This window comes from Arvicola amphibius, chromosome 4, assembly GCF_903992535.2.
Source record: "Arvicola amphibius chromosome 4, mArvAmp1.2, whole genome shotgun sequence".
Classification (NCBI taxonomy): Eukaryota; Metazoa; Chordata; class Mammalia; order Rodentia; family Cricetidae; genus Arvicola; species Arvicola amphibius.
The window spans coordinates 113,309,224-113,335,380 of record NC_052050.1 but is presented as its reverse complement, the minus strand read 5'-3'; the positions used below and the strand labels follow the sequence as shown (position 1 = coordinate 113,335,380).

The 26,157-nt window shown below is 34.9% G+C and overlaps 1 protein-coding gene and 1 non-coding gene across 7 annotated transcripts in view; one reads left to right on the top strand and one right to left on the bottom strand.

Moving 5' to 3' along the window:
* Spock3 (SPARC (osteonectin), cwcv and kazal like domains proteoglycan 3) overlaps positions 1–26,157 on the top strand; it is a 362,591-nt gene that overhangs the window by 147,186 nt on the left and 189,248 nt on the right. For 2 of the 6 annotated variants that reach the window (XM_038326911.1, XM_038326910.1), the window contains exons 2-3: positions 6,815–6,823; positions 6,929–6,974. The exons of 2 other annotated variants lie outside the window; for them this stretch is intronic. In XM_038326911.1, coding sequence (XP_038182839.1) covers positions 6,815–6,823; positions 6,929–6,974 — 55 coding nt within the window. The remainder of the gene's footprint in view (positions 1–6,814; positions 6,824–6,928; positions 6,975–26,157) is intronic. 2 more of the 6 variants (XM_038326914.1, XM_038326913.1) reach the window with 1 other exon arrangement.
* Positions 1,783–1,912, bottom strand: LOC119813817. The gene has a single exon (XR_005285265.1). It is a non-coding gene; the product is annotated as a small nucleolar RNA SNORA70 (small nucleolar RNA).

Below are 26,157 nucleotides of genomic sequence, written 5' to 3'. Positions count from 1 at the left end.
AGACCAGAACCCATTTTACTTCTTCCTGGATAACAGGAGTTGAACTGAAGTAATGGTGACAAAACCAAGTAGAGAACAGTCACTTAATCCTGAGAAATTAGACAACAAAAATGTTTGGAGATAAGGATGGATTACAAAAACACAGGAAGACAAAGTAAGTTAGTGGATAAGCAAGAAAATTCAATAGAACTGTTAAAACAGTTGACTTGAAACCTTTTCTAGCCTGGTAATTAGGTGGTTGCTCAGTATATGCCCTGATGTTCTTTTTCAATATAGAATATTCAAAATCTAAGACCAATATTATTATTATTCTGCATCAAATACTTAGTGGGAGACAGAGGTTAGGATTTACTTGGTGTTAAGATTTAACCTGTGTCAGCGGAACACTTTGAAGGCTGTGTATCAGTGTTTATGAAGACATGTTGTCATCCTCAACTCCCGAGTCCAATAAGAAAACCTCTAAATTGTTTTGATTTATGCCTAATGGTATGGGATGAGGGCTTTCAGCATTTCTTGTAGTAAACAGTCCCCAACACAGTGACTTAATAACCTTCTTAATAAACATCTGTCATATCTCCGTGGACTGACTATAAGCAGTTAGTTATTTCTCACTTTGAGTTTCTATACTAGCAGCAGTAAAATGAGTACTGAGCTTGAATCATTGCGTATTTACCATGGCTATTTCATGGGACTGACAGCTGATCAATATATCATTTGGACACTCAGTAGAGGGTATAGACTAAAAGTTTTTCCAGTATGACTGGACATGTGTGTTTTTGGAAAGATGGACTTATTTCATAATATAGGATTAGAACTCTTGAGTATATTCCTTCATGTTTTATTTTAAGCAATTCATGAAACCCAATTTTACTTAAAGTGAGAGGATGAATCTCATTTTTTGTTAAGAATTACAAGATAAAAACCAAAGGTATAACGTACTTGGTATAATCATCTGTGAAGTTTATCTACTCCTACATCCCAGGACCTTCACTTTCATCAATTATAAAAACAAAAAGTCTGATAACACTTCCAAAACCAGGAGATCTTATGTTTGCCTAATCTTTCGTGTGTTGATTGTTTTCTTGATACTTACAACTAGTTCTTTGACTATTCAATTCCTTGTCAGGTGTGTTTCTGACAAAGAATCTCCCCTATTTGCAAGATATCTGTTCTTCACTCTGTTGCTTTATCACTCCTTTGCTGTAAGAAGGCTTTCAATTTTTCTAAAAGCAATGTGTCACTCATTGACATTATTTCCTGAGCCACAGGATCAATTTTAGAGTCATTACCTATACATATAGCATGTTCCTTAATTTTGCCACTAGCATTTCATCCTTTCTTCCTTTTTTTTTCTCAAATTGGTTGTGAGATTCAATACTGAATATCATTTAGTAGTGTAGGGGAGAGCACTGGGGAAGTTTTCAGGAACACAGGCTTCACCACTCGTCCAGGGGAGAACAAATGGGGATATTTTGACCTCACAGCCATCAGGAACAAGCTGCTTCTCAGAGATCATGTCTTTAAATTTATCTACATTTGAATTGGTGAAGCCCCACTTCTTTGAGATGTGGATATTCTGAAGGTCTGGGAACTTGAACTTGACTCTACACAAAGCCTCAGTCACATGTCGTTTTCTACAGCTTGGTGCGGATGGGCATGGTGACCTGGACCATGTAAACCCTCGACACTGAGCCCTGGGGTTTCCCAAAAGCACCATGTATTCTTAACTGGACTCTAAATTTGGCACAGCATTGCAATCAGAGACTTGAATAATGGCCAAAAAATTGTTTTCAAGGTCCCTTAGAACAGCTAGGCAACCACCTGCACACACTACCAAAAAGGCTGATGTTTACAATCATTCTACACCGGTTCCCTGTGGGGAAGAGAACTTGGTCAGCTTAATTGGCTACAAATATAGTTTCATTTTTATGTTGAGGTCTTTTATCTATTTGGTGTTTACTTTTGTCCCAGGGGATAGATAAGAGTATAATTTCATTCATCTAAATATAGATTTTACAGTTTTCTTTGTACCATTTCTGAGGGCTCCATTTTTCCTCAAGAATTTATTTTTATCCTCTTCGTCAAAAGTCAGGTGGATGAAGTTACAAGTCTATGTATCTGAGTCATTCATTTTGTTACATTAGTCTGTGTGTCAGTTTTTATGCTACTTAAATGCTATTTTTATTTGAGCTGTCTTGTAGTCAAGCATCATTCATTTTTGGAGGGTTGGTTGGATAATCTAGGTATTTTGTGTTTCTGTGCAGATTTCTATGTTCATTTTTTGTGTCTGTTACAAATTATATTGAGCTTTTGAGTGGGTTTGCATTTTCAATATAAATGAAGCAGTGTGGGCACAAATAAAACAGCTGATGTTCACACACAAACTTCTCCCTGTGACATACTTAATCTTCATAATGCCATGTTATAATCAGTTATAAAGGCAAACTATTTTTATTATTATGACTGGTGTTGTTGCCTCCCTTCCAAAACTTACTAGTGTATTTATAAGAAAATAGAAAAATTCTCAGACATTAATTAGCATATTTATTATATCAAGAAGTTATAAACAGGGCTGGAGAGTTGGCTCAGCGGTTAAGAGCAGTGCCTGCTCTTCCAAACGTCCTGAGTTCAATTCCCAGCAACCACATGGTGGCTCACAACCATATGTAATGAGATCTGGTGCCCTCTTCTGGCCTTCAGGCATACACACAGAATATTGTATACATAATAAATAAATAAATATTTTTTAAAAAGAAGTTATAAACAGTGTAAAAGCACAGCTTAGATACAGGCAAACCTAAATGATGAAAAATTCATACAAAATTGTATGTCTACCACAATATGCTTTCAAAATCTTAACTGTGTAAAATATCTTAATAATATAAAATATTTATTAAGAATACCATTACTGATAGCACTTCTCTATTATATATTTTGCTTCAATATCCTTTTCATGTATACCAGTAATACTCCATAAGTATTCTTGAAATGAATGATATTTCTCCCAGAAGATGTTTGCCAACATCTGGTGGTATTTCTGTTTGTCAAACCTTGAGGGAGATTGCCTTCTGATTTTTTTTACAGAGGCCTAGGGAGCTGCAAATAGCCTACAAAGCACAGACCAGCCCATTGTTCTCTACACAAGAAAGAATTATCTGAACTGAAATAGCATGAATGTCAATGTTTTGTTGAACACACACACAATTCACAAAATAGAGCGGAACCCAGGCATTATAACAGAAGGAAAAATCCATTCCAAATAATGCCATATTTAGCACATTTTCATATGTACACCCTTCATGTAAAACCAGTAATGATTTCCTTAGCACAAGAAATTAACAAAGGTCTCAGATTAACTGTATTAAATGCTTGTAGTATGTATAATTCATTAATGTGAGATTTTGCTGACGATTCAAGAATCATCTTGTTTTTAATTAACTCAGATTTGACTGTGTTTTCCTAGACCCGAGTTTATCCAATTGGGAACGTGTCTTCTAGGTCTTTACTAAATCCCCGATGAGCTTTTTTCTAATCTAAATTGAAGATGTGGAAAAACCAATATCGACATAAAGTCCATGGAAGGAAAATAAATTGTGGTTGAGTGAGCACCTGTGTTTAAAAAAAAAATACTTTTAATGTTCATCTTGGCAAAACTCCCATGGTTTATCCAAACAAAACATTGACAAAAAAAACAAACAAACAAGTAAATGTGAAGAAAGTAAACATCCAGTGACGTGAGGACATGGAGCTGATCAGTAAAAGTAGCCCATAAAGTGTGCTTCTTAGTTCTCTCAGGCAGAAGTCATGCATGCGTGTTGCACTGGGTTTCCCAAAGAGTTCTAATGACAGGTTTTATGTAATTATCGGTCCAAATTGACTAAGCCTGGTCATTGTAGTCTGCGGAGTGGTTAATTACATTTGACTGAGGTTAAATCTTAACATTACATCTCTCTGAAAACGGACTTTTAACATTGAAGGGTTCCATCATTGCTTCTTAGAACTGGAGTAAACTGAATGGTTTTGTTAGCTATCATGAGATATCTAAGTGAATAACAAAGGGAGGCAGGCTTTCCCAAGGAGTGTCAGTGTTCTAATGTCTCCAAGCCTGATGTTCTGCTGCTGGTGGTTTTGTTGTTGTTGTTGATGATGATGATATGCTTATATATCCATATATACACACAAAACGTCCTTCTCAAATTGCTGTGTATTATTTTTCCAATTCGGCTCCTGGGTTCTGAGTTCTAGATCATCACTTTTTTTTTTTTTTTTTTTTTTTTTTTTTTTTTTTTTTTTTTTGGTTTTTCGAGACAGGGTTTCCCTGTAGTTTCTAGAGCCTCTCCTGGATCTAGCTCTTGTAGACCAGGCTCGCCTCGAACTCAGAGATCCGCCTGCCTCTGCCCCCGAGTGCTGAGTGCTGGGATTAAAGACGTGCGCCACCACCACCCGGCCATCACTATTCTAAGTAGATTCTCCTCCCAAGTGTTAAAACCAGACCTGTAGTTCATATTTACTCAGATTGTTGCAGGTGTGCTCAGATTTAATGTCTGGTATGCTATAGGGGATATGTAAATGCACACCTGTCTCACTGCTCTTCATTCTTTGAATGAAATATAACAATATCTTCAAGCAGGAACACACCATTTTAAAGATAAGAGATATTAAAATATGCATGCTATGATCTTCATCTTGAATTTGGAAGTTTAAAAATGATTTTGTTTTATTATAAATTCTCTCTCTGTCTCTCTGTCTCTCTCTCTCTCTCTCTCTCTCTCTCTCTCTCTCTCTCTGTGTGTGTGTGTGTGTGTGTGTGTGTGTGTCTGTGTGTCTGTGTGTTGCGGTTTTATACACACAAGAGAGTAGCTGCCATAGGAATCCAGATGAGGGTATCAGTTGTTGTGGAACTTGATTGACAGTGGTTGAAAAGTACCTGTGTGGATGCTTGAACCAAACTCTTATTCACTTTGTGGTCAACACATATTTCTTAACCATTGAGCCATATGCATGTTCCCAGTAGTTTAGACACTTAGTAAAATAATTTAATTATAAAGATTGGCTTTCCAAGAATTCCATCTTGGAGTAATTGCTTTTAAAAAGAGATTTTTTAAAAAGAGTTTAAACAATCAATGTTGATTTAATTATGCGGGGCATGGTATTATTCTCCCTTAATCTAATCCTACATAATTTAGAACACAGCCTATTAGTACAGACTGCTGTCATTTGTTCCTTAATGTAACCTTCATTTGGGCCCAAAACAGGACTGACTGATAGGGCTTCTAGGGATTTTCTGTTCTTTCATTTGAAGTGGGTGGATAGGAACAAAAAAGATGGTGGTTAGCAGTTATAATAAGAAAATAAAACTTTGGAAATTAAATTTAATTTTTATAATGAGTAGGTAACCATACTTGTTTTTATAATTAAAAGTAAAATATCTAAATACTTCTTTATACCCATAAACAAATGATTCTCTCTTAATAAAAAGACTTCTCTTAACCATGAAGGGAACCCAGAGACACAGAACTGTAAAAAATACTGAGAATAAGTAATTGTTGAGTAGTGCTCATCACTCAACAGTGTATTAGTATCACCTGCTCAAAGCTCAAAGAACAGCAAAGGATGAGAATAGGAGATAAGAGATAGAAGGGAAAAAGCTGTGCTATCATGTGGCCATGATACAGTCAATACAATCATGAATCACAGCACAGATGTCCAGTGGATCTCCAAATAATTGCTATTAACATCGTGTGGGTCACCAAGATCCACCTTCCAACAATGAAATATGAACTAATCGTACATCCGGTATGAGAGGTTGACACTGTTTTGACTTGTTGACTGGGAACCCTGCTGAAACTGCCATACTTCAAAAACAGTACCAAACCCAAAGTCACACTTGTTTAAAACTTGGGTCATAAAATTGAAAAAAAAAGTCATGAGCTTATGAACATGGGAGGAGTACCTGGGACAGGAGGTAAAACATAATAACAACAATTTCTGCTTGACTTTTTAGCACTCTTGGAGATTTGTGACTTTTCACTTAAATAGATGGTGTGGGTGCACCACCCAGAATTATTGCAACTTTTCATGCTTTTTTGTTTTTTATATTATCATTATAACAACAGTGCATAATTTGAGCTGCAAAATCATATTTAATCATGAAGACAGTACAGATGAAGTACTTTACAAGGTTTTAAAGTAAAACATAATATGAGGTAAATTTGTATATGCCTTCTAATGATTTTGGTGTACATTGCTCCAGTTTTATGTCATTCGGTTAACTTTACTATTTACATATTAAGTATATATGTTTTTCCATATTAAATATTTAAACATTAACCGGGGTTTAATTAGGTGTGCTTTTCTCAATCTCTCAATTGCATTTTGATGTATTCCTTGGTTATTCGGTTAATGTTTGAATGATTTGCATAAAGTCTATTTATACTCTATGGGCTATTGTAGAATCACTTGATATTTTCCCTGTTATATTAATGGATCCATTTACTATTGTACTAGTGGGAAATGAAGTCCTATAATTGGAATCTAGTAAGATACTTTACAGCTTATTAGCTTAGGGGTAATTATCTGCATGTTATATTGCACATTGAATTGCAATTGAAAGAAGCTCATTATAATATTTAAGAGAAGTGCCAACAAAAATAATTAAATTGTTACAGTAACCCTTGGCTTCTAGTGAAACTGAGCACATGTGTTGAAATTCTTTTCTTTAACTTGTATACAGTTGTATTCCTTTTTGGTAACTATTCTTTTTCTCTGTTCCCTTTCTTTTTTCTTTTTTAAATTTGCTGCTTGCCATTTGCAGGAAGTAGAGGTTTGTATGCTGTTTCTATGTTTCATATATTATTTTAGATTTTATATGAATCCATCTATTTTAATTGATCATATACACTTAAATCGTGCTATTTTCCTCTCTTAGGATGATTATTTCCGCACTTGGAGCCCAGGAAAACCATTTGATCAAGGTAAGAATCTATTATTTTTAAATAAAAATGTATAAATTCTCATACTTGCTATATTCTAGAAATAGTATTCATTGCCTGGTTAGATTTTAAAATGCTGAACACATAAACATGCACAAGAGGAAAATCTATGCAGTAACTATGTTTATTTCAGTATAATAAAGTTAGGAAGGAGATAATTAGGTACATGATTATGTCAGAATTCCATTTATTTTTAGAAACATTGCTTAGATTGCTGATTTGAGATTTTTAACTTTATTTACCATGTCTATTTTTATTGGTTGCTACAAGTCACTTCATCTAGTTTCTAGGGGTATCCATCTGGCAGTAGATTTATTTGTGAAAATTTTCCAAAGAAATATCATTACCTTCTCCACTTTAACTGATTAAAATGTTTCATTTAAATGGAAAACTCTTGGTGATTACATTCAACAGAGGCCTTAGCAAGACCCTGAAGAAAATGTTCGGCACAAAATGCTATTCTCCAACTCAGTAGCTAGATAGAGCTTGTGCCCTGGCTAGCTCACCTAACAAAGGAAAGCCACACTGACCAGCAAGCATATTCATGTAAATGAGAACATTCCTGTCATTATAATTGTAATCATACAACATCAACAGAGCCTTATTCACTAGATTCTGTGACACAGTGCAGAATGCTTTCTAAAGGGTTCAAAACAAGCATCTTCAGCTTCAGAGGATGTTCTTAACACAAAGTACAATTGGTGAAGCAGTCGTGTTTGGGATTTAATCAGTGTTCTCTGGGCATAATGAAAGACATCAGTTATAGAGAAAACAAAAGCTAGTTTGAGACATGTTTCTGGAGGTTCTAGTCCAAGAAAGCTCTTCCACTTTGCTGTGTGTACCTGGAGAGGGTGAACATTGCGGAGGAAACGATTTCGATCACAAGCAAAGAAGCTAAGAGAAAAGTAAAGAGCTCAGAGTTCTCTGGCCTCTCCCAGGGCATGCCCCTCAAGGAGCTGCAAACCTGCAAGACTCTACTTGTTAAGGATCTGCTGCCTCAAAACTCTTCCACCTTACAAGACAACACTTTAGTGATTGGATCGTTAGGGGACTATTTAATAATCAAAGTAACAACTTAGATCTAGAAACATTTGTAAGTTATATTAAATATTCTCAAGATCTGGCTGTGAATAACCAATGGAAATTTTAGTCTGGCATATGAAGCAAGAATTTGCACCCAACTAATGCTTCAGAATTCGTACTTCTTTATCTGCTTCCATTATATTCTATACTATACACAATATATTATATACTATCTGCATTCACATTATATTACCAAATTTACCCCTGTTTTTATTTATTGAATCTCATACTAGGATTTAAATAATTTATTTTTCTTTTGGTTCCCCAATAAGTCATTCCTATGTGCTCCCCAAAAAAATGTAATGAAAACATTATGTCAAACAGAATGAAATGCATTCATGTTTTTTTCTTGGAAAACAAATTTTTATAATGGAATCATAAACCTTGACAACTGGAAATTATCTGTAAACAATCAGTCTTGTCAATCTTGGTAAATGTTGATATAATAAAATTGCTTTGATGACATTTATATGAGTGGAGAGTGTATTGAATTATGACTTCTCTTTGCTTGCATAAAACTGGTTATCTTAAGAAAAGTTACTAAAACTAAATATAATGCAAGAATGATTTAATCTTACCTTGTTAAGTATATATCATAAATGTCATATTTATTGAATAGAGCTAAGTTTATGACTAAAAATTATGAAAACTGTCTAATATTGTTTTTATATTTGATATGTATTAGTTTACTTAGCCCAACAATAGTTCTTCAGACTTAGACGAGGTTATTGATGAACTGAGGAAGTCAAATTCTTGCCTGTGTGGTGGTCCTTCAAAGACAACAAGCAAGGATTTCAGCTTGAGAGGTCTTCTGGTACAGGGCCCTAACTACTCTGTGCTATTGATAATCATATAGTTTCAGGAAAACACGAGAACTCAGTTCTTGCACATATAATTTCATTTGCATATACATTTCAGATTATGCAGTTCAGTGGTATGCAATGTAAGTTTTGGTTCTGTGTGTGCATGTATTATAAACTGAGCAACATTCCTTTTCTCACCACTGCAGAATCTGTGTATACTTATTGCTATTGTACTAGATATAAACATGTTACCATTTGCTATGTTATAGGCCTACAGTATTTTTATACTATCAAACCATAAATTTTGATTGACAGGATATATATTATTGGTCCATAAGCACACATAAAAATGATATATAATAAAGCATATCACATTGATATGCATATATCATCCCATTTGTGAACCACCCTACAAGTAAGAGTATATTTGAAACCCCATGAGATCTGAAAAATACAGAATTAAGTGGTACTAATTTTTATTATATTTCCAATTTTTTTAGATAGCCTGTTTTTTTTAGGGTATCTTATTTCAAAGCTAATTGATTTGTTGAACACAAAATTAATTATAAGGCATTTTATGCAAACTTAAATATTAGCATATTTTGTTTATGAGTATATATGTATTCATATGGGTTTATTTTCTTTATGTTTTAAGTGTAAATTAAATTACATATTTTCTTAAAATAGTGAAGAGAAAGTTATTATATTATTGCATTTTTATATGTTGTCATTTATGTCTTCCAGACTAAGTACTTTTAGTATAAGATATTACCTCCATTTTTAATAATGCTTCAAAAACATTCCCTTGTGCATGCACAAAATATGGAAAAATATGCAAAGAAAATCTATGTTGGTTTATAGGTAAACATGCACAAATACATGTATATTCTTGCCAAGTATTTTCTTGTTCATACATATCTCAGGTTTCACAGTTTTCATTGTAACAACTTAAAAAATCTCATTTAAGATTCTTTGAATTTATCACAACATTTCCAGTTTGCTTCTTTTTAATCTACTAAAATAAATAATTAGAAGGTTGGGAATCTATAATGGTTTTGTGTGCTTAAGTAAACCATTTTGATGATTGTAACTCTGCTTTAAAAATGAAATAAAATACGTGGATGCAAAAATAAATAGCTTTGCGTTTCTCCATGTCGAGTTCTCTGTGATACTGCTTCTCTTCATTAGTGTGGTTAATCATAAGTTGACACACAACTGAAATCAACTGAAGAATAGCTTTAATGAGGACATAAATCTTCTCGAATAAGGCCTAGACTTTTTATTCTGTGTTTACTGTGAAAAATTAAGGAGAAATTCATGAGTGAACATAGAGTAGTAGAAGAAACCAGATTTAAAATAATTTTGTAATGCTTTGAATAAATTCACAGCAGGTTTTTAGGGCAAATATGCACTTTTCTCTTAACCCTGTTTTGTCTATGAAATAGATTGATTAGCGTAAAAGAGAAATAGGAATTTTCAGCAGTACTTAAAGTGGTTTATAGAAACTGATTGAACTAATGAACTGTATTTGTACCTGTTATCTTTACTCAGAAGTATATAATACACAAAGAGTGACACAAAGACACATACACACAGACCCACAAAGACACAGACACATATATAAATACAGATACACACACATAGACACATACAGACCCAGAGACACAGACATAGATGCACAGAGACACAGACACACACAGAGAGACTCAGAGACACATAGGTGCACACATACAGACATACATACAGACCCACAGAAAGACACAGGCGCGCACACACAGGTGCACATGCATACCCACAGAGGCACCAATACACACAGACCCACAGAGGCACAGATACACACACACACACACACACACACACACACACAAACTCAGACAAATAGTCACAGACACATGGACACAAACTTACAAAAACAGACACATAGACAAACATAAAACACAGACATACACAAACACAGACACAGAAAGACACACATACACAGAGAGAACCTTAAACACACAGACACACACAGAGACATAGACCCAGATACATAATAGACACACACACACATACACACACACACACACACACACACACACACACACACTTGTGTGTGAAAGAAATAGGAAAAAATGCATTCTGTACTTTTCTTTTTCTGTTATGAAATACCTTAGAAATCTAATTAAGGAAGAATTTATTTTGGCTCACTGAAAGTGTAGTCCATCTCAGCAGAAATAGCAGGGTAGCATCAATGCTTAAGGAAAAAAAAAACTATTAATGGTATTGCTTAGTTCTAATTCCTTTTTTCATGTTTTTTTGTGGTTCCTAGCCCATGGATAAGTGCCTAACAACAGAATAGGCTTCTCTTGTCTCAGTTAAGCCAATCTAAACACTGGTAAGAATTTCCCATAGGCTTGTCTCCTAAGTTTATCTCCTGAGAAGCTGACGAATATGAGTTATCACCCCACAGTAGCTTCTGGTGGCTCTCCTTGTTTTCTCCTTGTTTTTTTTTTTTTTTTTTTTTTTTTTTTTTTTTTTTTTTTTTTTCCCAGGGAGAGGATTGTAATTAACCGATTTGCAACTAGAAACCTAGATATAAACATATTTATTTCTTTCATGAAGTGCCAATTTTATCTGGTAGCTGTGCTCCCCTGTTTTGTAGGTGTCTAGGGGTTAGAATTTGTTACAAGAAGTATAGATAGAGACTTCATGAAGGCTGTTTAGCCCCTGTGACACTTTGGAAGTGTTGTGTCCTCCAGATCAAGTACTCTATGTGGAGGACAAATGAAGTCATACTGTTCTGTTTCAGTAGATTTAATTTAACAAATTATAGAGATGAGTCATGTGAAGCCATTCCTACACTCAAGATGCTGAAAATTGCGAGAACAGTTGTGGGAACAGTTAGAGGTGGAACTAGATGAACTGTGTACCAAGTTTCTAAGGAGGGCAGAAAACAAAATCCACTCCTCTGTTTGAGACAACAGTCACATGCTCAACCATGGGTTTTGCCATCATTTCTCTCTTTTTTCAGTCCTCAAGGCTTCCCCTCATTCTCATCAGTTAGTTCCATTCATCTGTGCAGTGTCTTCCACCTCGACATATCAGTCACAACCAGATTTGTTCCATAATTATCAACATCTCACTGCAAAACACATGATGGAGAAATTCCATCTGGAGCTTTTGTTCTCATCAATCACTATAGCTGTCCATTATATCACGTTTATAACTGTTTCTAAATTAAAGAAGTTAAGTGTTTGAACGACTAGATGCCAATGTTTGTTTTCTCTTTCTTTAAATATAATGATGTACTTAAAACACATATTCTGTAGATTAGACTTCCTAATGCCTGGAGTATAAGTTTATGTTTACATAAGTGTTATGTTTTTTCTACTCTTACTTTGGGCATTTCTTAGTAATATTCTGAAACAATAGATTGGTCTGATCTGTATTTCACAATAGAGGCATGGTGTGTCACAATAGGACTTTGTTTAAAAGCTTAGAGTCGTTTGGGTTTGTTTTAGTGGAAAAATAAGCCCTCTATTAAAATTCATTGAGAGCAATATATAAAGAAGACTGCATTATTTTGTCAATGGTTTTCAATCATTTAAAATGTGAGTTTGAACCTCTGTTTAATGTATATAATTTTGGATCAATTAACATTGATTGATTTAAGATTTTTGAGTCATTTTGAACAAAATCATTTTTAAATGATAATATTCACATGCTAACAGTTGAATTGATTCACATCTTATGTTGTTTGATTGGTCATGTTAATAACTTTGTATCATAGAATTGTTCTATAATCCTAAGGTAAAATATTCAGAAATTAGGCAGAGGCAGGCGGATCTCTGTGAGTTCGAGGCCAGCCTGGTCTACAAGAGCTAGTTCCAGGCCAGGCTCTAAAAAAGCTGCAGAGAAACCCTGTCTCGAAAAACCAAAAAAAGAAAAAAGAAAAAAAATATTCAGAAATTATATTTTGCCAAGGCATCAGTATTACATGCTCAATTATTCAATATCATTCTATGACTGCACTTTTGTTTCCCAGCATCCAGATCCAAATAATCACACAGAAACTGTATTAATTTTAAACTGTTTGTCCAATGTCTTAGACTTCTTACTGGCTAGCTTTAACTACTAAATAAAACCATTTTTATTAATGTGTATATTGCCACAAAGCTGCAGCTTACTGGTGTGGTACATTACTCTCTAGGCAACATCATGATATCTCTTCTACTATGCCTGTGCTCTCTCTCCCTATCTCTGTTTAGATTTAACACAGCTTTACCCTGCTAAGCCACTGTTTGAAACAACCTTATTCATCAACCAATAAAAGCGACACATATACAGACAGACATTCCACAGCAATGTTATGCTTAGAATACATGAGAGATGGCTCCTCAGTGAAATGTTTATTTCCTTTGTTTAGTCCTTGCTGCATCAAATCTAAAAAAAAAAATCTACAATATTTCATCATTTTAATCTATATAATAGTGTTCTGTCTCCAAAGTGTAACAGAGTCTGCAAAACACATCTGGTTTTGGGTCATAAATTTAAATTGAGATTAATCATACTTCATTTGCTTTATAGAGCACTATCCTGCACAGGTGTACAAGACGTAAAATTATGTGTATTTCTTTTTAATGAATTTATATATTAGAAAATTTGGAATCAAATTTGTGGAACATACCATGGGGTTGATAAAATTTGCACTGAAAGTATTTTGTGAGTTTGGAAGACAGTTTCTTATTATTTTAATTTTTGTTATTCAAGCATGAGTAATATTCCATGTGGTTATTAATCCATAGTTTATTAGAGACTTCATTGGTCAAAGAAGTGATTATAACATTGTTTTATGTAAGAATTAATCACTTATTTGTATAGTGAAAATATTTAGACCAGGATCCTAAATATTTTTAATTATATTTCTTTTATTTATTATGCATTTGCATACATGCCTGGAGGCTGAAGTAGGAGGAACATTTGCTTGTGCTAATGGCTAATCTTCCTAATCAGGGGACTTTGTGAACAGTTATAAGGTAGTGATAGAATCAGATACTTAACATCAACTTCTGGCTTACAAGTGTGTCTGCACCCCTATGAACACACATGGATACACTTAAAAGTCACACACAGGCATAAATCACACACATTTAAACAAAATGGATGTGGAATATATTCAGGACTAGTAGTTAAACACTTGATCATTAAGCACACATTTGAATATATTTAGGATAGAGTCACTGTAGAGAAAGTTGACATTTAAACTTGTTTGGAAACATTAATAAATTCATTTTAATTAGTATATGGTACTAATCAAAAAATGGTACATAACTGTCACAAAGCCAGTAATAACTAAATGACTATATGATAACATGTCCAACTGTAGAAAATTACATCAAACATGTGCTGTTTTTAATTAATTTTAGAGTATAAAAGCATTGTTTTCATTATGAGCTTGACATGCATATAAAATATTGCACTTTTCTCATATTTATTCACACTTCCTACCCCCATTCTTTTTCATTACCTACCCAGAGCCAAAAGAGAATTAAAGAGAATAAAGATCTTGCTCTCAGCTATCTTTCCCCTGCCATGCTGTTCAGAACCCTCTGCATAGAGAAAACTGTTGCCCACAGTGGGTTGTATCTTTCACCATAAATTTCCATCCAGACAGTCCCCCGTGTATATACCCTGTTCAGTCTGATCTAGACAATTCCCATAAAGACTTCCTTCCAAAGTGATTCAAGGCTGTGTCAAGTAGATAGTTAAAACTTACCAGGAAATGACTATTTCTGTTTATTAAAATTCTAATCTACAAATATGAATTAATGCTTCCTTCATAACAATAGTGTAGATTAAATGAGGATGACAATTTAAGAATTTTTGATTGGATTCTTAGGTACTTTGAAGTCTAGTTTCTTGAGTTCTTTTTATATTTTGGAGATCAGTCCTCTGTCTGATGTTGGGTTATTGAAGATCTCTTCCTATTCAGTAAATTGTCATTTTGTTTTATTGACTGTGTCCTTTGCCTTAGAGAAGCTTCTCAAATTCAGAAAATCCCATTTATTAATTCTTGCTCTTAGTGTCTGTGCTACTGGTGTTATATTTTGAATGTAGTCTCCTGTGTCCATATGTTCAAGGCTACTTCCCACTATCTCTTCAGTGAGGTTCCATGTAGTTGGACTTATGTTGAGGTGTTTGATCCATTAGGATATAAGTTTTGAGCATGGGAAGAGATATGGATCTATTTGCATTCTTTTTCATGTTGACATCCAGTTATGCCAACACTATAGAAGATGCTTTCTTTATTCCATTATAATTTTGGCTTTTTGACAAAATCAGGTGTTCATAGGTATTTGGATCAATATCAGGGTCTTCAACTCGATTCATTGATCCACCTGTCTTTTTTATGCCAGTACCATGCTGTTGTCATTACTGTAGCTCTATAATAGAGCTTGACATCAAAGATGGTCATGCATCCAGAAATTGTTTATTTTGGAGGATAGTTTTTACTATTCTGTTTTTTTTTTCACATGAAAATGAGTGTTATTTTGAGGTATGTGAAGAACTGTACTGGGATTTTGCTAGTGATTCCATTGAATCTGTAGATTGCTTTGGAAAGATTGCCATTTTACTATATTAAAGAAATTACCAAATAATCCAATCAAAAAATGCGGTACAGATCTAAACAGAGAATTCTCAATAGAAGAATTGCAAATGGCCAAAAGACATTTAATCAATTGCTCAACATCCTTAGTCATCAGGGAAATGCAAATCAAAATATCTCTGAGATGACATCTTACACCCATCAGAATGGCTAAGATCAAAAACACCAATGACAGCTTATGCTGGAGAGATTGCAGAATACAGGGAACACTTCTCCATTGCTGGTGCTAGTGCAAACTTGTACAGACACTTTGAAAATCACTATGGTAGTTTCTCAAAAAATTGGGAATCAACCTACCCTAAGACTTAGCAATACCACTCTTGGATTGGAACCCAATACTATAGGACATTCATTCAAATATGTTCATAGCAGCCTTATTTGTAAAAGCCAGAATCTAGACACAGCCTAGATGCCCCTCAACTGAAGAATTTATAAAAAAAAATGTGGTACAATTATGCAATGGAATAGTACTTAGTGGAGAAAAGGAAAGCTCTGACATCTTGAAATTTGCATGCAAATAGATGAAACTACAAAAAAACATCCTGAGTGAGGTAACTCAGACCCAGATAGACAAACATGGTATGTTCTCACTCATAAGGGAATATTAGATGTAAAGCAAAGAATAACCAATCTATAGTCCATGATCCCAGAGAAGTTAGGTAACAAGGAGAACCCTAAGAGAGATATACATGAATTCCCCTGGGAAGGGGAAACAATCAAGACCTCCTAAGAAAATTAGTAGGTGGGGAGAAGGGAGTGTGGAAGGGGATGGGAAGGGAGAAAGGGAAGAAAGGGAAGAACATGAGGGAATGGGATGCTCAAGAAGTGGAAAGGACAGTGAGGGAGAGAAAGAAAAGAGATATCTTGATTGAAGAAGCCATTAGAGGACTATTGAGAAACATAACACTAGGGAATATCCCAGAAATCCTCAAGAATGACCACCTGAGACACTAAGCTACAGTGGAAAGGACAGTTAAATTAGCCTTCCCCTGTAATCAGACTGGTGACTGCCTTAATTGTCATCATAGAACCTTCAACCAGCAACTGATTGAAGCAAATACAGAGATCTACAGTGAAGCATTGGGCCAAACTTTCTAAGACCAGCCTAAAAGAGGGAGGAGCGATAATATGAATCAAGACCATGATTGTGATACCCACAGAAACAGCTGACCTGAGCTAGTGAGAGGCAACTAACTCTGGACTGATAGCAGGCTAACCTGCATAGGACCCAATTAGGTTCACTGTATGTGGGAGACAGTTGTGAGGCTAGACAGTCTGTGGAACCACTGACAGAGCGACCAGGATTTATCCCCAGTGCTTGAACTGATATCTAAGAGCACATTCTTTTGGAAGGCTACCTTGCTCAGCCTAGATATAGAGCAGAGGGTCTTGGTCTTGCTACAAACTGAAGTATCAGCTCTTCATGGGAAGCCTTATTCTTTCTGAAGATTGAATGGGGATATGGGGTGGAGTGAAGGTTGAGGAAGCAGGAGGAGGGGAGGGAGTGGGAATGGGAATGGGGATAGCTATGTAAAATGAGAGAAGATTGTATTAAAAAAATCTTAATAAAAAAGAATTTTCCTTAATCTATGAAAACACTAAAAACCAGTAGCAATAACTGTGAATAACATTATGCATTTCTAACAGCAGATATGATAGATTTTTTGCCTACAATTTTAAAGAGCAGACATAATCTTTTGTGCTCCCAGATATGTTCACTTGTGTTCTTGTTGAGAAATCATAATCATTAAAATGCTCCTTGGAGGGCTGAGGAGTCAGCTCCATTGGTAAAGTAGTTGCTACACAGCTCAGTGAACCCAAGACAGATGCCCTCAATCCTTGTAAACAACTAGTGTGTTGGTATATATCTTTAACACTAACAAGGCACAGAGAGATAGGCCGATCCACAGGTCCCAGGCTAGCCCATCTAGCTGGAACGGTGATTTCTAGGTTCAGTGAGAGACCTTGTCTCAAAAGATTGAGATAGAAAAGCAATTAAGGGAGACATGATGATGCCATATTCTGGCCTTCACAGCATGCATTCACACACACCCCACACACACAAAGTAGTAAATTACTTCAGCATCAGGATTTTAAAAAAATCCTATATTAATGCTGGCACTCCTGAAGTCCTAGTCTGTGCACTAGTAAAATGTTTAGGATGACAGTGATGCCATGCAAGCACAATATCATGACTATTGTATTCTGGCAGCAGGCAGCAACTAAATTAAATCACAGTAGGCAAATAAAGGGCAGCCCTGCTGAGCATGTCTGCTAAGCATGAACAATAATGAAATGAAACCATTATATGTAATTGAAGAACTCATATGTTTGTGTGTACTTCTCAGCAGAAACTAAAGGGAATAAATCCAAATCAACTCAAAGTATAAACTAACTAGTCCTTATTGCCTCATTAGAACCTTAAGAAATAATGAAAATAAGACTCTTGTCTGTGTTTTCCAAGCAGTCATTAGAAATACAGATTCGAATCTCTAAACATGAACACAAAAACAAGTTCTCATAAAATTTTGATTTAAAGGTGAGCTCCTTTCTTTTGTCACTTGGGTTTTGTGTGATATGAAACTGATGTGGCAGAGGTGCATGAATCCTATGAATCCTAGCTAATAGGATTTGCTATTTTTTTATAATGCTTAGAAGTTTTATCTTAAATAGGCATGTGCGCTCGTGAAAGCCCAGCCCTGAATACACAGCCTCTGTTGGGGATAGTATGAAGTTACCTTGTACAGTTTTAATATTTGTACAAGCCTATTAAACAATTCACAAACAAGAACATAAAGAAATAATAGTGTAGTGTGTGAAGCCAATTAACTCTTAGCCCCACATCTCATCCTTTTCTACAGGGCAGCCTCCAAGCTCTATTATTTTCCCTGTTGCTATTTCTGACCAATAGATGTTAATATCCTGCTTGCTGTGCCCAGCAATATTATAGCCTCCACGCTGTGCCTTGAGATCTAATTTACAATGTCTTTATATTAATTACATTAATCCAGTTAAATGATAAACATTGTATTAATGGGTTAAAGCAAGTATGAAAATGGGGTTCTTATCTTTGTTTCATATAATTACCCTTGTGCCCCAAAATGTAAACTGCTCAAAATTTTTTCTGTTATTTTATAATGTTCGGTTTGACTTTCTCTGGCTTATAACTGTAGATTGTCCTTCCCCTCTTTCTCTTCTTTATTCAGATTCTTTGTCGATTTATTGAAGAAACACAGCAGCTGCTATTTCAAATTTAAATGTACAAAGATGTGAACCTTATATTACAAGTGAAAAATAAATGTAGAACAGCATAAATTATAAAGATTACTGCCTAACTAGAAAGGTTCTAAATAAATCAGATAATCACAGGGCTATCTTTCTACCCCTTCCAGGTTCTAAAATACTGAAAAGTGTATCTGGCTAAATTGGGTCACATATGTACTTTGTTTTGCATAGATAGGGAAATGATTTATTCATCTTGCAGCTTATAGTCTTCATCATTGAGGGAAGTCATGACCAGACCTCAAGGCAGGGATCTGGGGTCAAGATTTGATATAGAGACCATGGAAACATGTACTTTCTCTTCAGGGCTTGCTTACCCTGTTTTCTTACATTGCTCAGAATCATTAGCCAAAGGGTTGCATTGCCCAGAGTGAGTGAGCTAGGCCATCCCACATAATTATCAATCAAAAAGTGAACCAAAGGCATGCAAACAGGCAAATCTGGAGGTGCCATTTTTCTCAACTGAGTCTCCTTTTCCAAAACAATTCTAGATTGTCTGAAATTGATATAAAAGTAGCCAATAAAATTGAACCCATGTCACTATGACAGATATGCCTCACAAGGTTAAAACACAACCCTCCCATTCCTCATTATCCTAGAATACTTTGTGAATATTAATATTCCAATACAAAACACTTCAACTTCAGCATTTTAAAACTTTTCATACTCTTTAAAACATTTAAAATCTTTGAAATTTCAAGTTTTTTCTCTAAAATACTGTTTTATAACAAGGCACTTTAACTCAAATTATTGCAATCTATGTATTCCGATCTTATTATGACAAAACAGCTGAGAATATAAAATGTTAAGAAGGGAACGCTGATGCGATTTCACTTTCAGTCTATAAAAGCTTAGTGAACTAACTGGTACATCATAGAAGATGGAGAAAAGAAAACTAACCGTGGAAAGAATAATTATTTATCCCCTGTTGTGTCTCTATGTGAGAAAGGGTAATCATGCCCCAGGGATGTAACCTTCAAAAACCCTACTACCATCACCAGGAAGAACAAAAATTTTAAAAATCTGATAAAATATGTTTGTGACATCTGGACCTAGAAGCAAAAGACAAGAGATCACCTCATATGACATAAAATTTAATCAAAACATTAGAAAGTGATAATGAGTTTTATGTGGACAATGGCTTGCAATGGACAGTTGCTAATAGCATGGTGCTGCTTTAGGAAAATAGATGAGTATTTTTGCTTTTGGTATTAAAATTTGTAATTGAAGCCGGGCGGTGGTGGCGCATGCCTTTAATCCCAGCACTCGGGAGGCAGAGGAAGGCAGATCTCTGTGAGTTCGAGACCAGCCTGGTCTACAAGAGTTAGCTCCAGGACAGGCTCTAAAGCTACAGAGAAACCCTGTCTCAAAAAACCAAAAAATAAAAATAAATAAAAAATAAAATTTGTAATTGACACAGTTCATGAAATATGAGATATTTTACCAAAATTGTCTTGTGACCTACAGTTTCATTGTAGCAAATGGGTGCTGTTATGCATAATGTTTGAGTTCTGTATTCCACAATACATAAACTTCAAGTGTTTACTGGTACAAGCAACTCATTGGAAAGACTGCATTTTGAATCTTTTGGATACATAATTATGAAATTATGAGTGTCTGATGCCACATATAAATTTTGTACATACTATGGACCTTAAGGAAAGAATACCACTATGGAATATAAATCATAAATGCACAGCCAGTCATCAGAAATAAAATAAATAAAATGTAATGGATGGAAAGAGGAGAACTTGTATGGTTCAAGTAGTGGTAATAAAAAGATAAAGTGATGATCAAATATGAAGGACAAAGATTTCAGTGCCATGGCTAGTTTTATGTCACCGTGACACAAGCTAGAGTTATTCAAAAGGAGAAGAATCTCAATTGAGAAAATGCCTTCAAAAGACCCAGGCCTAGGACACTTTCTTAGTGATTTATGGGGAAAGCCCCAATTTGTGTTGAGTGGCATTATCCCTGGGCTGGTGGTCATAGGTTCTTTTAGAAAGCAGGCTGAGCAAAACCATTGATGAGTACCCTCTGTGGCCTTTGCATCAGCTTCTATCTCTAGGTTTCTGCCTTGTTTTAGTTTCTGCCCTGACGTCCTTCAGTGATGAACAATGATATAGATGTATAAGTCAAATAAGCCTTTCTATCCCCTAGATGAATGATAGACATCTCCTATTTTGATGGAGGAGAGTTATCTGTCTATGTTTCTTTCATTGGTTAATCAATAAAGAAAACTGCCTTGGCCCTTTAAGAGACAGAAAATTAGGTAGGTGGAGTAGACAGAACAGAATTGTGGGAACAAGGAAGTAGAGTTGGGGAAACGCTTGAGGCAGTCGCCATAGTGAGTCTCCATGCTGCTCCTCTCCGAGATGGACGCAGGTTAAGATCTCTCCTGGTAAGCCACACCTCGTGGTGCTACCCAGATTACTAAATATGGGTTAAAGGAAGACGTGAGAATTAACCAATAAGAGGCTGAAACTATGGGCCAGGCAGTGTTTTAAAAGAATACAGTTTCCGTGTAATTATTTCGGGTGTTAGCTTTATATTTCGAAATATAAAGTTAGCCGGCGGCCGGGTGGCGGGACGCAGCCCCGCCGCTTCACACTACATTATTTATTTATTTATTTATTTATTTATTTATTTATTTATTTTTGTTTTACATTTTCATAGCTTTTATCTTATTTAGGGCTTCTATTTCTGTGACAAAACACAATGTCCAATGCAATTGTTAGCATATTCTGAAGTACTTGAATCCTTGTTCTCCGTAAAGACCTTACCAAAATGTTCTTTACTGTAATTCAGGGCAAAGAGTTCATTTTTTCAATTAATACATTTTGTCTTTAGTAACCATGAAAGAGAGAATGGGAATGAAGAAGAGGAAACAAGTAAAACTCTTGACCAGTGTCATGTTTAAAGAGAGGCCAATCAAAATTCAACAAAACACATATAAATGTGTGTACACTTACTGTCACTCACAAAATAAAAACTGAAATTTAGAAGTACATTTTAGACATCTTTTAAGAGAAAAGAATGCAGCATAAAGTTTAGCAACAGAGGGAAATATATATATGGCCACCACAAAAGAGCAAGATAAGACACATTGTCAATAGTTAAAGGAACATTCTACTCCAGAAAAAAACCCACCAAGAATGATGAGCTTCTAGGATCCTAACAACATGAACCCATCAATGGAGTTTAGATCAACATGAGAACACACAAAATTAATGAGAAAATGGGGGAGAACTCAAAACATGGAACAAAATTTAAAAGACTTCTACTGAAAGTATTATGTAAGAAAATGATGACCCAATTTTTGAAGAGAGGTAGAAGAGGTGGAGATTGATGGGCTTATATAATAAGCAGATCTTATTATTTCTGTCTGTGGGGGTAGGTGAACACTTCCCTAAAAAATGACATTTCAGAAATATGTCAAGAATAATTAAGACTTTATTAGATGAATATTAAAGAACAGTTTTATGATTTGACTTGAGATTTCCGGTGAAACTTATGCGATGCATGCATGGGAGGTGGTGCCTACAACCTACCACATAAACACTTCTCTGATCTTCTCTGGCTCCTCTGTAAAGTCACATTTTGAAAGGTATTTTCAGTTCATATGAAAAAGTCAGAAAATTGGAGTGTAAGCCTAAAATGCAGAAAGATGTACTTTTCACTAAAGGTTACAAGCACATAAAAAAACTTTTAGCACACAAATGAATTATATTCAGAATATTTGTGTATCCTACATGGAAAGCATCTTTTTGTCATGAGCCAGCCTCAGTATTTCACGAAGGGAAGTATTTGTGCTTTAGTCCTTTTATTTGTTTCTAACGGTATAAAAAAAATGATTTCAGAATTTAACAATCTTTTACCACCGTCAAAGAGTAGTTTTAGTGTGTTGCAACTAATACCAGTAGGTTTCCATTGCAGTTTTTATGTGCTTATTTAGTACATTTTTTTTTCTGTCTCGAGAATAACATTAAGTTAGGTGGGAAAGTTGTATTTTTTTTCTTCCTTTTCAGATTTTTCTTAAGAAGGTGGTTCTTGCCTTCAATCCATCCTTCAATGGTAAGGCAAAAACATCAAGTACAGCCTTGTACACATATAAAATCCAATACCAGCCTGAAGTACAAGAGACAGTGTCTCAAAAATAAAACAACCAAACAAAAACATAAAACCTTACACATAGCTTTAAGGCAGGACCAAGATGCTCCTCTGTTATTGCGGTCCTTTTCTCTGTCTTTGTCTTTCCCTTATCTCGACTACCCAGTTCCCTCTTATTATCATTGCCTATCCCTTTCTTCCCACCTCCTTTCCTTCCCCCTTTCCTTTTCTCCCCACCCCTATGCTCCCAATTTTCTCAGGAGATCTTGTCTGTTTCCCCTGCCCTGGGGTGGGAGGAATCTATGTGTGTTTCTCTGAGAGTTTTCATTGTTACTTAGCCTCTCTGGGGTCATGGACTATAGGCTCCTTATCCTTTGCTTTACAGCAAGCATTCACCTGTGATTGGATACATATTATGCTCATCTTTATGGTTCTGGGTTACCTCACTCAGGGTGATTTTTTTCTACTTCCATCCATTTGCATGCAAATTACAAGATGTCATTTTTTTCTACCTCTGAGTAGTGCTCCATTGTGTAACTGTACCACATTTTCTTTGTCCATTCTTTGGTTGAGGGGCATCTAGGTTGTTTCTAGGTTTTGTCCATTACAAATAATGCTGCTATAACCATATTGAACAAATGTTCTTGTAGTATGACTGAGCAACCTTTGGGTATATGCCTAAAGGTGGTATTGCTGAGTCTTGGGGTAGGTTGATTCCCAATTTTCTAGGAAACTGCCATAGTGAATAATTTTACATGTTTGTATTTCCAACAGCAATGGAGAGTGTTCTCCTTTCTCCGGATCCTCTACAACATAAGTTATTGTTGGTTTTTTTGAACTTAGCTCTTCTGACAGATGTAAGATGGTATCTCAGAGTTATTTTGATTTCCATTTTCCTGATGGTTAAAGATGTTGAACATCTCAAGTGTCTTTCAGCCATTTGAAATTCTTCTGTTGAGAATTCTCTGCTTAGATTTGTAGCCCATTTTTATTGTATTATTTGATATTTTGATCTCTAAATTCTTGAGTTTTTATATATTTTGGGGATCAATTTTTTGTTTGATGTGTTGGTGAAGATCTTTTCCCATTCAGTACACTGCCATTTTTTCTTATTGACTATGTCCTCTGCTTTGCAAAATCTTCTCAGTTTCAGGAGGTTCCATTTATTTATTGTTGTTCTCAGTGTCTATGCTACTGGTGTAATATTTAGGAAGTGGTCTTGTGTGCTCATGTATTGAAAATTATTTCCCACATTCTCTTCTATTTGGTTCAGTGTGGTTGTATTTATATTGAGGTCTTTAACCCATTTGGACTTGAGTTTTGTGCATCAGGAAAGTATGGATCTATTTGCATTCTTCTACATGCTGACATCCAGTTATGCCAGTACCATTTGTTGAAGATACTTTTTTTATTCCATTGTATAATTTTGGCTTCTTTTTCAAAAATCAGGTTTTCATAAGTGTGTGTGGATTAATAACCACATCTTTGATTCAATTCAGTTGATCCACCTGTTTGTTTTTATGACATTTTCATTACTGTAGCTCTATAATAGAGATTAATGTAAGTGATGGTAATGCCTCTGGAAGTTCTTTTATTATACAGGATTATTTGGCTATCCTAGGTTTTTGTTTTTCCATATGAAGTTGAGTGTTGTTCTTTCAAAGTCTGTGAAGAATTGTGTTGGGATTTTGATGGGGATTGTATTGAATCTGTAGATTGCTTTTGGTAGGATTGCCATTTTAATTATGTTGATCCTATCTATCTAAGATCATGGGAGATTGTTTCATTTTCTTATATCTTCTTCAATTTCTTCAAAGATTTAAAGTTCTCCTCAAACATTTCTTTCATTTCTTTAGTTAATGCTATACCAAGATGTTTTATGTTATTTATGACTATTGTGAATGGTGATGTTTGTCTGATTTCTTTCACAGTTTATTTATTATTTGTATATAGAAGGGATACTGATTTTATTTTAGTTGATCTTGTGTCCTGCCATGTTAATGAAGGTATTTATCAGCTGTAGAAGTTCCCTGGTTTAATTCTTGGGGGTACTTATGTATACTAACATATCATCTGTAAATAGTAAAAATTTGATATTTTTATTCCAATTTGTATCCCCTTGATTTTCTTTTGTTGTCTTATTGCCCTAGCTAAAATTTCAAGAACTATTTTGAATAGATATGGAGAGGGTGGACAGCCTTGTCTTATTTTTATTTTAGTGGAATTGCTTTGAATTTCTCTCCATTTTATTTGATGTAGGCTGTCATTTTGTTGTATTTCTTTTATTATGTCTAGATATTTTCCTTGTATCTCTAAACTCATCAAGACCTTCATCCTGAAAGGATATACGATTTTGTCAACTTCTTTTTCAGCATTTATGAGATGATTATATATTTTGAAGCTTATTTATATAGTGTATTACATTGATAGATTTTCATATGTTGGACCATCCCTGCATCTCTGGGATGAAGTAGACTTGATCATGGTGGATGATTTTTTTTACGTGTTATTTGATTCTGTTTGCCAGTATTTTATTGAGTTTTTTTTTTTTTTAACACCAATGTTCATGAAGGAGATTGGCTTAATTCTCTTTCTTGGTCGAGCCTTTGTGTGGTTTTGCTATGAGGATACCTTAGCCTCATAGAATTTTGCAATATTCCTTCTGTTTCTAATATGTGGAAAAATTTGAGGAGTAAAGGTATTATCTATTATTTAAAGTTTGGTTAGAATTCTGCAGTAAATCCATCAGGCCCTATGCTTGTTTTGGTTGGGAAGCTTTTGATGACAGATTCTATGTTTTTGTAGTTTATAAGTCTATTTAAGTTGTTTACCTGATCTTGATTTAATTCTGGTATGTGGTACTTATCCAGAAAATTATTCATTTCTTTTACATTTTCTAATTTTGTAGAGTACAGGTTTTTCTAGTATGGCCTAATAATTCTCTGGATTTGCTCCTTGTCCCCATTTTATTTCTAATTTTTTCATTTGAATTCCCTCTCTCTCTCTCTCTCTCTCTCTCTCTCTCTCTCTCTCTGCCTTTTGATTAGTTTGGATAAGAGTTTGTCTATCTTGTTGATTTTCTTTAAAAACTAACTCTTTGTTACATTGATGCTTTGTATTGTTTTCTTTGTTTCTATTTTATTAATTTCAGCCCATAATTTGATTATTTGATTATTTTCTATTGTCTGTCCTCCTTGGTGAGTCTGCTTCTTTTTGTTCTAGAGCTTTCAAGTGTGCTGTT